At 46.8% G+C, this 13,739-nt stretch overlaps 1 protein-coding gene across 2 annotated transcripts; it reads right to left on the bottom strand.

The window, feature by feature from the left end:
- Positions 1 to 10,595: 10,595 nt before the first annotated feature.
- LOC129210257 (transcription cofactor HES-6-like) lies at positions 10,596 to 13,143 on the bottom strand. 2 transcript variants are annotated; one of them, XM_054836015.1, is made up of 4 exons: positions 13,014 to 13,143; positions 12,848 to 12,934; positions 12,684 to 12,765; positions 10,596 to 12,599 (listed from the first exon to the last, which is right to left on the bottom strand). In XM_054836015.1, the coding sequence occupies exons 1-4, from the start codon at positions 13,092 to 13,094 to the stop codon at positions 12,166 to 12,168; spliced, it is 684 nt and encodes a 227-aa protein (XP_054691990.1). In that variant the 5' UTR covers positions 13,095 to 13,143; the 3' UTR covers positions 10,596 to 12,165. The 2 variants fall into 2 exon arrangements, with proteins under 2 accessions (XP_054691990.1, XP_054691988.1); XM_054836013.1 differs by having other exon boundaries at positions 10,596 to 12,765.
- Between the last annotated feature and the right edge of the window lie 596 nt (positions 13,144 to 13,739).

The following is a 13,739-nucleotide window of genomic DNA, read 5'->3' as shown; positions in this document are numbered from 1 at the left end:
TTAATCTTTAATTTTCTTAGCTGCAGGAAGCAGAAGAAGGTTTGGGTGGCCTGTGCTTGCCCCTGCTCCAATTTAGACGAGTGCTGGGACTGGAGAGGCTCAATTCTGCAGAGCTCGGTTCTGCGGAGCCCTGGTGAGACAGACTCAGCTCTTTCAACTTCCCAGGTAAGAGCCACATCCATGATGTGGGTTGTACACAGGCAGTTATACTAATGATTTAATCTGAACCATCTGTCTGTTCTGAATGCTATGACTTGTGCTCCTGCTGACTGCATCTCTCCAGCTTTTAAGTGTTTGTAGTTTTGTTGGGAGCATATACAAAATTACAGGGGCATACAAAGACTGAAGTCTGTACGTAGATTGGGCTCAGTGCTGTTCTTGGGCTTGTGCTAATAAACTTCTCCACCTCCCTTAACTTTCAGTTTGAATTTGGAATACTGACAAATCTGTCTCTCCATATTTTGGAAGACCATTTTTTCCATGCTTCGGTTGCATTTCTAGATTTGGTAAAACCAGGGGTTTATGATGGAAACAATTAATTATACTGCAGACTAACTTCTTTGTGCTAAGCAATCAGGAGCGGCAATAGCTGCAATGCAGAGGTACTGTTGCTTCTAGAGTCCTAAAATGTGTAGTTGTTTCTGCAGCAAGACAGAATTCTAAGAAATAAAATAACACCTTGTTATTTTTCTCTTGTAGCAACATAACACGTGGAATTTACTAAACTAATCAGTAGATTTTAGTATCAGACAATATTTAAGTGAACTTTGTTGTATTCTTTTATTGTGTAATAGCTATCTGCTAGAATTGTTTTTCTTCCTGTTTGGGTTAAATGAAGTTTTCATTTATTTAAAAAAAATTTAAAAAAAATCTCTCTAGGAAATAATGGAGTCGAAGAAAAATATGTGTCTGCATCAGGGCATGGAAACCCCAAGAATGACCTGAAAGCAGCCTGGCTGTGGGATGATCTCCAGAGTGCCGTGGAGGGCTCGGTAACAACCCCAGCCCTCGAGCTGAGCTCCGCAAGCTCTGGGGCTGCTCTGCCTGTGTCTTCAGGCCCTCGTACCGAGACTCAGTTACCAGCCTAGGGCCAAAAGCAGCATCTTAAGTATTGCAATTTGTGCACTGAAAAAATACGGTGTGACACAATGCAAAAAGAAGTGACAATGTGAAGAATGTGGTGATCGGGAGTTATTTCCAATGTCTATATGCAGTTGTTTTTATGTGCCCCTCCTTTGTTGTGTTCTGAAGAGCTGCTGCCTGTCTGTGAATAGTGAAGACTTTGTCCCAGCTGCTCTGTGCAGGGCCGGGAGGGAAGAGGAGGGTGGGGAGGAGTGCCTTCTGTTCAGATCTGATTTCTAGGAAGATGCATTCCTAAACTCCACCTCCCTGCCCGCTGCTGAAGATTGGAAGGCTTTTGTTCACTGCTGGTTGCCTTGAAGCTCTCTTTTGCCTCCCCTCCTTTCAGAGACAAATCCAATAATATATATATATTTATATATTTTAGAGTTGTGGTGAAATTTGTAACTGCCGAAATCACATGGCACCAATGAAGGATTCCCACATTAGGTAAAGAACTCAGAAATTCTTCTTCCATTGTCTTAGTTATGCGCATGCAAAAAGATGGTTACCAAACTACTTTGAATGGAGGCTCCTAGAGCTTTGGATGTAGTCAGGCAGTGTATTTAATATTCTTTTAATAATAATTACCTTGTGTTACATGAGCAGTGAATTTAAATGAGATCAACTATAAAAGACCTGATTATGAAAGCACTTATACACAACATTGTCCTACCAGTCCATGTAAGCGCTTTTCCTTGTATATACTCTGCCATTATGAGGTGATGATTAAGTCTTAAATTTAAATAGAATTTTCAGTGGTTTCTGGTTTGGATTTTTGAGGGAAATCTGTTTGGATTTTTTTTTTTAAAAAAGTTTGCCTGATAGTCTGTTAGCTAACAGATTAGCAAAATAAAGGTGTCTGTATCCTAATCTGAGTAAACCAGTTATAGTCTTGAATCAGTGTCACAGCAGAATGATTGAACCTGACTGCATACTGTAAACGGTTTTACAGATTTCACTTACTGACAGAATTAGCTTGATGAAGTGATATATGACTGCTTTTGTCACCTAATTTAGTGTTCATAGGCCTGTGAAGTTTATGGTGTTAACTTTTACTCATTATGCTGACAACAGTGGCTTTACAGGTAGAGTCTTTTTGAACATAACGTATTTGACAGGATCAAAGGGTCCAAATGCTCAGGAAGTTGTTGAACGGCGACGCTGCCCATAGTGCCTTCCGAGGGGACAAACTGAAGTAATGCAGTTGGTTGGGATATCTTGGCTACCGTAATGTAAATCCCCCATGTGTCTGAATGAGCTGGCAGTAAGTTAGGTCCAGGAAGCGCAGCAGTACGATCTAACTTGTTTTAAGAAGTGTCTATAAACGGAGATGGTATTTGTCACCTAGTTGATTTATATAGTCTAACTTGTTTATTCAAGCATTTCCAAAGAAGTCTTTTCAAATTTTCAGATATAAAATTTGTTTTTTCAGTTGAGAGGAAGGTGAGAGAGAGTGAAAAATCTGTATTATTTGTTCTGCAGGACTGTTCCCGGTAGTATGGATGATAACAGCCTGCCCCAAACTTCGCAGACATTATGAATACACACGGTAGTGACTTGAAGCTGATTGCTAAAACTTACTGTGAGTAAATTGCTGTAATTAAATGTATCCACAGCCTTCCAAGCATTGTGTGCGGCCATACCTCTAAGCCTCCTAGATAAGACAAGGTTTGACTCTGACACCTGGGCTATATATAGAAGGTGACAGTTTGCTGCTCTGGAAACATTTGGGTTGTTGCACTCTGGTTTGTGACTTCGGTGAAAGAATTGGAGGAAGAGAATAATAACACAGTTCCAAAGGGCACTGCCTCTTCTTTGAAATCGTTTAACACTACCTCTTTAAAAATAGTTTTATCAACAGCAAAACAGAATTTTATTTTTCTCTGGGCGAGATGTAGCGGTTCCTTGTCGGAGAGAGAATTTGAGAATGAGATGAAGACGAATGTCTCCGGAGTCATGTGGCTATTTGGACCTTTAACAGTTAAGCTGAATCGAGAAGGGGAGCTGTTAAAATACAGATGGAAAAGGCAGGCACAGGGTTAAATCTGTGTGCCTCCATGAGCTGTCTCCATAACAAATCAGAAAGTTCTCAAAACAGGGAAGGTTGGAATTGTCCTGTGTCTAGACAAAAAGAAGAAAAAAAATTGAGGAGGAGAAAGAAAAGTGATGTTTAGAGCTTTTGGCAAAAGAAGCTACAGCTGCGGAGCCCAGCCCCACGAAGGGCTGTGCTCACCTGGGTTGTCTGCTGGCTATGTTCCTGAATTGTCAGTGTCTTGGTACAGATCTGAACTCTAATGTAACTTTTAGAAACTGAGTCAAGACAAAATTATGTGTCCAGACACTTCAGATTTTGGTATCTTTGAAAACCAAAACTCAAATAAGTAATTGGGCCATTTGAACCCATCTATGTTTTTATTCAGAGCAATGTGTAAAATAAGCTTATTCTTAAACAGCTTCTTAATATTAAATGTTCTCTAAAAACAAAACCAGTAAGTACAAAACAAGTAAAAATGATACTCTTTTTGTTTCAGGGGAAGGACAGGGGAAGTGGAAGCCTTCCGCTTCTGAAGGTGCATTTTTTTTTTTATTTCTTGCTGCTCAGATGCCATGGTTACAAGCACTGCGGAAAACAAAACAGTGGCACCAGGTAGGCTCCCCCGCTGTTTTCCAGCAGCCTGGTTTCTCTGCCCACTGATGGGATTCTAACAGGGAATGGAGCAAGGCTGAACGCTGATGCCTTTCAGCAACAGTAAGGACCGGATGTCAAAATCTTCTAATTTGGGCTAGAGAGTCAAATCCTCCCCATTACATTGTAGGATTCTGTGACATTTCTAGGGGAAATGTATTCTGAGGAACAGTTTTGTTTTGGTTTCTCATCAACAAGAAATGAAGGAAAGGTGAAGGCAATACACTTAATTGGAGACTTCCCCACAAACTGATAGACTTTCCCAGAAGTGGTGAAACAAACTGGGATCCACAGCTAAATCCCTTCTTGCTTGGCCAACCATCACTGTTTCCTTGTGGCAAGGACCTGTTTGTTACAGGTGATTCAATGTGTTGAATGACTGTGTGGTGACTGTCTGCATATGCTGTATTGTAAAAGTAACTATAACAGATTGCAAGACTAAAGAGTTCACCTGTTTGTGTATACAAGATTTAAAAGTACTTGGCGTGGCGTCTAACGTATTCAAGGAGGGAGGTAATACTGGAGAATTCCCTTGGTATTGCCATTTCCCTAAAGCAGACAGGCAGTATGCTTGGAAGCATGTTATTTAGGAGCAAAGGGGGAAGAACAAAAAACCCACAACCAAACCAAACAATGCTTGAATGCATGTCACTTTTTTCTTCTTTTCCTGATCTATTTATTTTACATGACACTGATCATGTTTGTCTGCATATTTCGTTTCCCATCTGGCCTATGTAATTTACATCTATTAATTTTACATGCGTGTGTGTGGCTGAGTCAGAGTGGTCGTTGCTGGGCTGGCCAAGGAGACCTTGTCTCTGAACTGCTCAGCGTTGCATGGGACTTAGAAAACCTGTGTGAGTGACCAAATAATGCAAAAAGAGAGAGCATGTGCATCTGTCATTCACCCTAGCTACATCAACACTTGCTATTTATGCAAAACCTTAATGTTTTACCCAGTACCTGAGCCTCATATTTTATTCATAGGAGACTTCAGAACATAAATTTTGAGGAGGGTTGTGTAACTGTATAAACCCACAAAAGACAGGCAAGTTGTTGGCAAATTTTCTTTATCTCCTCTTTCTCCCTCAAAAAACCCTGAGATAATACTTCTCCCTTCTTTGTGAAGCCTTGCTAGAACTACACAAGAGCAAAATATTATTGGTTGTTGTTATAACAGCTGGCACATCAGGATAATAATATTGTTGTTGCATCTTTAAACTTAAATAAATAAATAAATCCCAAGGTCTTAAAGCAAGCAGATAGATGTTACTACTTGTCCTCCCTGGAAAAGCAGCCAATAGACCTTCTAGCAAAAAGCTGAGAGATAGGAATCTCATTGGTGGTTTTTTGTGTGGTTTGGTTTTGGTTGGTTGTTGGTTTTTTTTTTTTAAGGGGTTCAGGGAGTAGATTATAACTTCACAAATAGAGGAGTGGTGCTTCTGGGAAGGAACGGGGTGGGAACAGACTCCTAAGTAAGCACAGAGCATCAGGATCTTGAGGTTTTGCATTGTATTTTGAAGACTCGCTTTGTCACTGGAGTTTTCAAGCCTTGGAACGACACTCTGGTTCAGCGTTGGCTGAAAGGATGTGAATCATCTTTCCTGCTTCCTGCAGCAATTGAAAGTGCAGTCAGTCCCGCTGTTCCTGAGTCACCCTGACTGACTGTGCTCTGCGACGGCCAGCGTGGTCACTGCTAAGCAGCCAAGTGCTGCTGCTAACACACCGCAGTGGAAAAGCAGCTGCATAGACCTGTTGGTTGGCTTGGTTGTCCCTGTTGGCTGTATGACAGTGCTGTTCTGGGCAGCTGCTTCTGCGCATACGAACAGGGCACGTAAGACATGACGTAGGGGTAATTGTGCCGTTTGGGTCTTATAACCTTCTTTTTGAGACCAAGTACATTCAGGAGCTTTCCAAATTATGTGTCACTTCATCTACAGCTTTCCAGGAACTAGAGGACATCCTGGGCATCCCAAAGCTCCCACGAGCACATCATTGCTTGCTTGTAGGTTGCTGTCATGGACTTCTCTGGGATCTTGTGTTGTCTTATTAAGAAACTGCTGGTTCAGTGGAGGGGTTAATGAGTGGGAGGCTTGCGGCTGCTGTGAGAGTAGCAGCTACTCAGTAGTAGAGATTTGCTCCTAGATTTTGGTAAGAAGCTGTGCACTCCCTCTGCCTGGATGAAGGGATTCAATTACACTTGTTTTCTGACTGGTTCATCCACTCATGTGAAGAACAGGAAGAACCTGAACCAGGCTCAGATGTGTGTGTACATAGTCTTGGACTCCTGGTACTCTGCAGGCATCTGCTGAGGGTCTGCTGAGCGGCAAAGGAATCCGTGTATGTTGTTTTGGAAGGGGGCAATGTGTAGGCGGATACCACCTGTGTTGGGGGTCAGCTGTGAGTAACGAAGACACACTTGTTTTATGAAGGCTGGTCGTATACACCGACCAGCATTTGCAGGCCCAAAGGATGCAAATTTGCTAGAAACTTGTGTGATTCGGGCCTTTGAGGCTTATGGGTGCTGTGAACAACCTCTCTGAGTTGGTGGAAAAGTTTGATGGGGCTGATAATGGAGTCGATGTCTCTTCTGTGTGTGTCTTGTGTCATTTTCCCTCCACCCCCCCAGTCTGTGGAACACCACAGCAAAGGCTGTTGCATGGTGACAGTAGAAGGGGTTTTATCGTACGTTGCTTAGCACAGGTTAGTTCTGGTAAAGTCAGTTTAGGGAGAATGAAATTCTATGGTTTTGTTAGTGTGCCTGTTGGTCATGAACGGTCCACACCCCAAAACACAGTGCGTCTTCCACAGCGGGCCACCAGAAGCTGAAACCCATTTTGAAACGTGTAGCTGAGCGGATGCGCAGGTTCCATGCGATGCCCGGTAATTTCCCTTTCCCCTCAATGGGCACGTGATTTCAAGGATACTTTTAAAGTGTGCCTTTTGGTGGTGATTTCAAATTAGGCTGTTTTACTTTGTACTTAAATGGTCCAGGATCTTTGCGGAGTTCAGCTGGGGGAGGCTGAATCTAGACAATTCCTGAAGCTATCTGCAAATGTATGTTTGAAGATGCCCTAGGTCTGCACACTTTCCCAGATGCAAAGAAAAACTACTCACCGTGCTTTCAACCTATATGTTAGCCTGAGATCAATGTGAAAACTAAAAAAAAACCCCGCAAATTGAGGTAATTTTATACTTAAGAAATCTAAGGCCAGAAGGCATCAGCTAATATAATTGCTTGCATGTTATTGCTTTGCTGTGTTGTTTTTGTTTGTAACCAAAGCAATTTGTATTTGCTTCTGGAAAGAGAGTCTGTCTCACTTGGCCTGATGACATTAAGAGAAAGGAAATTCATGGCTTCTTCCAGTGTTTAATTTCAATCTTTTTCCTTCTCATTTCAAACAGCTGGGACTCACTATCTAGCTCTTGGCATTTAAGGCTCTACTTTATTGCATTAAAAGACTTTTTGAACCCATGACTTACCAGCTGAGGAAGTGAGCAGTATAACATATGTAATATAACATATGCAGTATAACTAATCAAATCACCCTGAATCATCATCTTGTTTAACTAAATTAAGCTTAAAGGCTCTTGCTGTAAGGTGTATTTTCATGTTTGAATGTTTTCCGTACCAGCTTTGATTTTTATTTAACCTTCTTAAAATGCAGTGCAATGAGTTGCACTTGCTGAAAACAATAATGAAATGCTTATGTTGTATAAGGAGCTAAAAATCCCATGGAAGGGGAGAGACTATTTTTTCTCCTTTTCTTTTTCTTTAGCTCAGCTCATGCAGAAGCCCGAGCGACTTAAAGTGCACAATTTCATGACACTATCCGTTTAGCTAACTATGGGCTTGGGAAATCTCTGTAAGAAAGAGTATAAATGCAGCTTGGAACCAGGGATCTCATGCAAGAAAATGAAAGTATGCCTTAAGAAGCAAAGGAAGGATAGGCTTCTGGTTAAGCCAGCCAGATTGGTGAACTGGTTTGATCCTTGAGTTTACCATGTGCTTCCTGCATGACCTTGCTCAAACCATTGGGCCCATCTGTGGAGCAAGAAGATGGTCTCCTCCCAGGTCCCATCCATACTGGCTTGTGTGTTTCCATGATCCAAGTGAGCACGGCCCAAGCCATGGCTGCTGGGCCAAACTCGGCAGGGGACAGGCTGTTTGGCCCAGTTGTTTTCATCAGCGGAGGGAAGGAAGAGCTGCTTGGGCAAAAGTCTCGTTGTGTTCCAAAAGCTGAACACCAGATCTGTAAACCCCACGTGTCTGCAGCCATGTCCCTGCAGGGCAGAGGAGTAGTTAGGGTTGGAGACCCGCTTCTGTGTGCGTGTGTCTGCACATAGCTGATGCTTGGAGATGGGGCCGCAAATTGGGAAATCCTAAAAATGGGCTCCAGCAGCTGGAGATGTCAAGACTGGGTGGCTCTTTGGGGATTTTATCTGCAGAGAGTTTACCGTAGTGTGGCAAGGTTCTGGATGCCAGGATTAACCAACAGTCATCCCAGCACATTTCTTATAGAAATAAATCCTCCTTTTTTGTGATTGGTTTCAATACAATTCTGCTAATAACACAATCTTGGATGGTAAAAATGTAGGTTTTCTGTGTTATAGATAGGAATGAACTATCTACTTAGCAGGACTTTCCCTGTCATGATATCCACATGCCTCCACTATACCCTACTGCTGAGGGCTGAACTGAGTTTTTATTTTTCTGTGTTAATTTTTAATTGGAATACAGACTGAAAGATTTATTTATTTGGAGGGGAAAAATTTGCAGAGAGCTACATGGTATGTGCTAGTGGGAAATAAAGGAAGATGTAAGTTGATTTGGAGAACGTGAAGGCTTGATCTTGCATCCTGGCCAGAGAGCTCGGACAAAAGACCTGGTACGTGTTGCCAAGAGGTTAGGAGAAGATTTGAACTGTAAGGCCTCCCAGCTGACCTGGTCTAACAAGGAGCAATTTTCCCCTGTAACAGGTGTGAGTGACTGACATGCAAAGAGACAGGAAAATGAGCCCTTCTTTCTATTATTCTGCAACTGCATATCAAACGAGAGTCCTCCTCTTAGTGTGCTGCTCCTCTCTCCTTTTACAAGGCGGTGCGTTGTCAGATGAGATTGTTTGTATTACTTTGGAATGGAAAAGAATAAAGGCAGTTTCTATAAAGAAGGACTTGAAAAGGCTTCACCGGTTTTGCATCAGAGCTGCTGGAAACCTTCCTCCCCCTCCCCCTCCGCCCCCTTCCCCAGTCCCACCCCCAAAATGCTCACCTCTTCCTGCCTTTGTCAGGGAAGTGTCAGATTTGACACCTTTGCAGTAAGGTACAGAAATGCAAATGGAGAAATCCAGCAACACCTAATCAGAGGATGTAAACTTTCTGTGAACCTAATTTGTGGATTTAAAAGGAGGGGAAAAAAAAAAGGCCTTATTGCTAACACATTTCTAAAATGCTTTTGCCACTTTTTAAAAAATTCCTAATAGGACTGGTTTCACCTGGCTTTTTCTTTTCAGCTAATACAGGACTGAAGTGCACAGTGGAAAGACCTGTTACCCCTCTGCTGTGGCTCTTCCTGTCCCCAGTTTCGGGAGAGCAGCTGGCCGGGCGGCCGTGGCCAGGGAGCTCTCAGCCCCTCTGCACGATTTCTTCTGCAGCAGCGGGGATGGGACGTGCCCCCGTCTCCAGCCCTGTGATGGCAGATGTGCAGGGAGCTGTGTGGGCCCACCAACCCACGAGGGTTACCCCGGGCGTGGGAAGCACTTGCAGCAACGTACACAGGAATGGGAAAGGGAGCAGGTAAATGGGCAAGGCCAGCTTCAGCTCTGATTCTCTAGGGCCAATACAGGAAAAGTTAAGTAGCACATCTGCAGTGCTGCTTAACAGGGAGGACTTTGTTACTAGACCCCCAAATCCACTGCTGAACCAAAGGTGGCACTTTTATGTTGACTCTTGGCTGTGTTTCTGTCACTGAAGTGTCAGGATTTGCACTTGTTTTCACAGGAGCGTTACAGAAGAGCCCTAACCCTGGGGTCTTTCATCTCATGGAAATGAAGCCGAGCCAAGCTGCCTCCGGTGTTCCCGCAGCAGCAGAGGGGCTGAAGCGGCCATGCCAGCCCAGGAATAGCCCTGGATGTCACACCTGAAGACAGCTAGCTCAGGTAAGCGTCTGCAGCCCAGTGCTGCTCTGTGTGTCTGTGTGTGTGCTGCAGTGAGCCGCGGGCTGGGCTGTGGCTGCCGTTGTCATGTTAAGGAAACATGCTGTGGCTTTACCTCTCTCTTGAGAGGGCCTTACAAACATGAGGCGTGTTCTAGATGTTAAAAGCAAGGGGCTCTGTCTTAGCACGGCAGGGTAACCTACTGCGACGTGTAGTGTGAGCTACCCTTGGTGACTGTGCAAGGTATTGTTATCTAGGCTAATTAAGCAGAAGTGGAGAGTGAAGTATCAACTGTGATACCTAGGGGAAGTAGCTTTATGAGAAATAAATCTGGCCTTGTGCTGGTGCTAGAGAGGTGCAGGCTCAGTCCGAGAGGTCATCTTGTGTGTAGGGTGTTACTTTTAGTGCAAGTGTTCCCCAGGCTTCTCCTTCATTTACACTTCAAAACACTAACTTCCCTCCCTAAAGCAGAAAGGTCACTACAGAAGCTCTCACCTTCCTCTGCTGAGCTGGTTTTTGCCCTTCTCCCCTCTGAGTTCAAAGGGATAAGAACACACACTCAAATCTGGACATCTTTGAATAAGAACATCCACCCCAGGTAACTTAAAGAAAAGTACAAAGGAGAGGTCTTACCAGTATCTTAGTTTCCATTTTTATTATTTCATAAGGTTGTTAACAAAAGAAAGTTACATGTCTAGTCCCTTGGTAGTTAGGTTGTTTCCTTTCTTGCTTGTTCTATGTTTGGGAACTTCCATGTATTAAGCAACTTTACAATTGTTGTTTTGTTTTTCTCTTTACAATGGCAGCTCTCTGAAAGGTATTATCACAGCATAAATAACCTGGCATCTCTCAAAAGTAGGAACAGGGGAGGTGTCAAACCTCATGTACAATAATGCTGAGGTTCCCCCCCAGCCCCCTAGAAACTTTTTTTTTTTTAAAGAATAGTTTCTAAATCCATTGCATACTCTTCAACTTTGCATTCAAGAGAGGGAAAAAAAAAAAACCAACCCCAAAAAACCCCAAACAACCCCCAAACAAACCACTCCAAACAACTAAACCAAACTCACCCCCCCTGTGAAGTCATGCTCCAGGACAGGATTTGCCTGGTACTTCTGAAGTCAGGACTGGAGCTGTATGAGCAACACCTTCAGATGGGAGATCGAGTAGCATAGGTTTGAGACTGGCATCCAGCTAGTCTAACCCAGAAATCTGTGGCCTAAGATCACCAGTATGACCTTGCCTGCTGCAAGAAATTAAGTGTCTTCTAGTATTAAATAGAAGAAATAGTTGAATGCCAATACTTGAGCTAAACAATGCTTAGTACAAGTAAGTGCTTAATTACCAGCATTGTTTCCACAACAGATAGATGCTTTTCTGAACAGGGAACTGTATTTTTAATTTTTAAACCAATTAGAAGTGCATCACACTCTAACACGTGCAATCAGTTGTGAATTCAGTATTTATTAAAGATTAAAAATAAAAAAAACATTTGACACCCTAATATACATAAAGTCTCAATAAACTCAAATGTGCTAAAAGCAAAATGTGCATAAAGACACTCATTTCTAAAAGGCACCCTGCCACCAATATCTTTTAATGTTCGTCTAATTCAAACAGGTTTCTAGTTTTCTCTTCCTTCACTGAAGGCGAGATGCTAGACTGCTACCGAGTAGAGATGCTAACCACACCAACCCCTTTCAGGGATCTTTGCTATCGCTAGAACACTTAAAACCGCGCATGCAGGCTTATCTGAGCTTCTCATGGAGTTAACTGCCATGATTTAAAAAGCACAAGGGCTTTTTCTTAAAGAGAAAAAGGTAGTGATGTTTGGGCCACTTATAAGGGCCAAGAGAAAGAGACAGGGTTATAAAATAACTGCTGTGTGTCCACCAAAGAGCTTTGCTACTACAAGCGAACTCCCTCCTTCCCCCCATCCCCTCCCCAACCTCTCATAAAAACAACCCCTAAAGTTACAAAATGCCACACACACACACACGCACATACACAGGGATGAAATGTTAACATGTTTAGCTATTAGCCTGTCAGGGCGTGACAGCTTAAGAGTGCCATTGATGCATTCCCGGAACGCAGCGATGCCAGCTGCACGCATGCTGGCGGTCCCCTGTGCCGCTTGGAGGAGCGTGGGGCCGGCTGCTCTCCCTGCTATAGGTAGGTCTGCGTTGACTCCCGCGTGCTCCTCTGTTACCAGGGTCTCCACATCGATTTGGGTAAGCTAGGCGAAGGCAGGCCCTGCGTCTGGGACACGTCCAGTCCGTCAGTGGAGGTCTGGCCCGGCTCGGCCTCCGCCTCGTCCGAGTCGGAGCAGGTCTCTTCGCTGGGGGAGGGCGAGGGTGCTGAGGCAGGGAGAGTGAGGCCCAGGGAGGCCTCGGCCGCTGGGGACAACGCCTCGCCGCCGGGCCAGGGGCCGAGGGACGGATCTGCCAAAACGTCCGCGATCAAGTCCGGGAAGCTGCCCTCGTTGAGGGGCATGGACTCCAGCAGATGGTTGAGCAGCTCGGCGGCCGTGGTGGCGTCGATGCCGGGGCAGCTGGAGACGAAGGTGTGCACCTCGTGCATGCACTGGATGTAGCCGGCGGCGAAGCGCTCGCTGGCTTCGCGGTGCAGCCGCCCGCCCTCTGCGCCGCGGGAGACAGAGAGGGGAGCGGGGTGAGGCGCGGGCCGGGCCGGCCCCCCGCCGCCACCGCCCCGCCGGCACTCACCGAGGGAGCGGCGCTCCAGCACGGCCTGCACCCGCCGCACCGTCAGCTCCAGCACCTCCGCGTTCTCCAGCTTCGCCTGAAACTGAACCGGGGCGCCGCGGCCGTCAGCACGGCCCCGGGCCCCGCCGCCCAGCATCGGCCCGGCCCCCGCCCCGCCGCCTCACCTCGCTGTCGGCCAGCAGCAGCCGCAGCTCCTGCAGGCTCTCGTTGATCCGCGCCCGGCGCTTCTTTTCCACCAGCGGCTTCCTCGTCTGCGGGGACAACAGCGCCGTCAGCCCGCCGTCCGCCCGGCCCGGCCCCGCCCGCCGCGGCGGCGCCCCTGTGGCTCACCTTCCTGTCGGCCCTGGGCTCCGCGCAGTCCTCGTCCCCCCGCGGCGGGCGGCCCTTGCCGGGCCGGAAGGAGGGCGCCATGGCGCGGCCCGGCGGACCCGCTCGGCTTCGCTTCGCTCCCCTCCGGCGGCTCGGCTCCCCGCCCCGCGCCGCTCTACTTATACCCTCTGATTTGCATGTCAATGAGCCCATTGGCCGCGCCGCGCGGGCAGCCGCCGGAGCGTTGGCCGAACGGGCCAATGGAAGGCGGGCGCTTTGTCTGCGCCGGGGCGGGGGAAGGGGGGCGCGCGCCGCCGAGCCTGTGGTTGCCGTCGGCCGCCGCGCTGCCCGCCGGCCTCTGCCGGCATTGTTGGCCCGGCCCGGGGCGGGCACGGCTGCGCCGCCCGGCCCGGCTCGGCTCTCCCTTCGCTCCCCGGGGCTTGTCACGGCCTGGGCAGCAGCGCGGAGGCTGGCAGGGCCCGGGGGGGCGGGGGGCCGTGCCCCGTCTGCAGCGTGGCAGCTCCCGCTGCAGCCTCGAAGCGCTGGGGCACGTCGGTCACCTCCAAAAAAACCCCACCCCGAAACCCCCAACCATCCGCCATCTGCGTGGTCAAAGGCTTAGAAAATGTCTGTGCGGGGGGTTCTGTGCGTCGGCTCGAGAGCGTGCTCGAGTCCATCCATGCCCCTCGCTGCTGGCCGCGGGCACGGCCGGCCGGGCGCGAGCCAGAGCCTGGGCGTGAAAGGGGC

Source organism: Grus americana, chromosome 9 (genome assembly GCF_028858705.1).
Source record: "Grus americana isolate bGruAme1 chromosome 9, bGruAme1.mat, whole genome shotgun sequence".
Taxonomy (NCBI): Eukaryota; Metazoa; Chordata; class Aves; order Gruiformes; family Gruidae; genus Grus; species Grus americana.
This window is presented reverse-complemented; position numbering and strand designations above follow the sequence as displayed.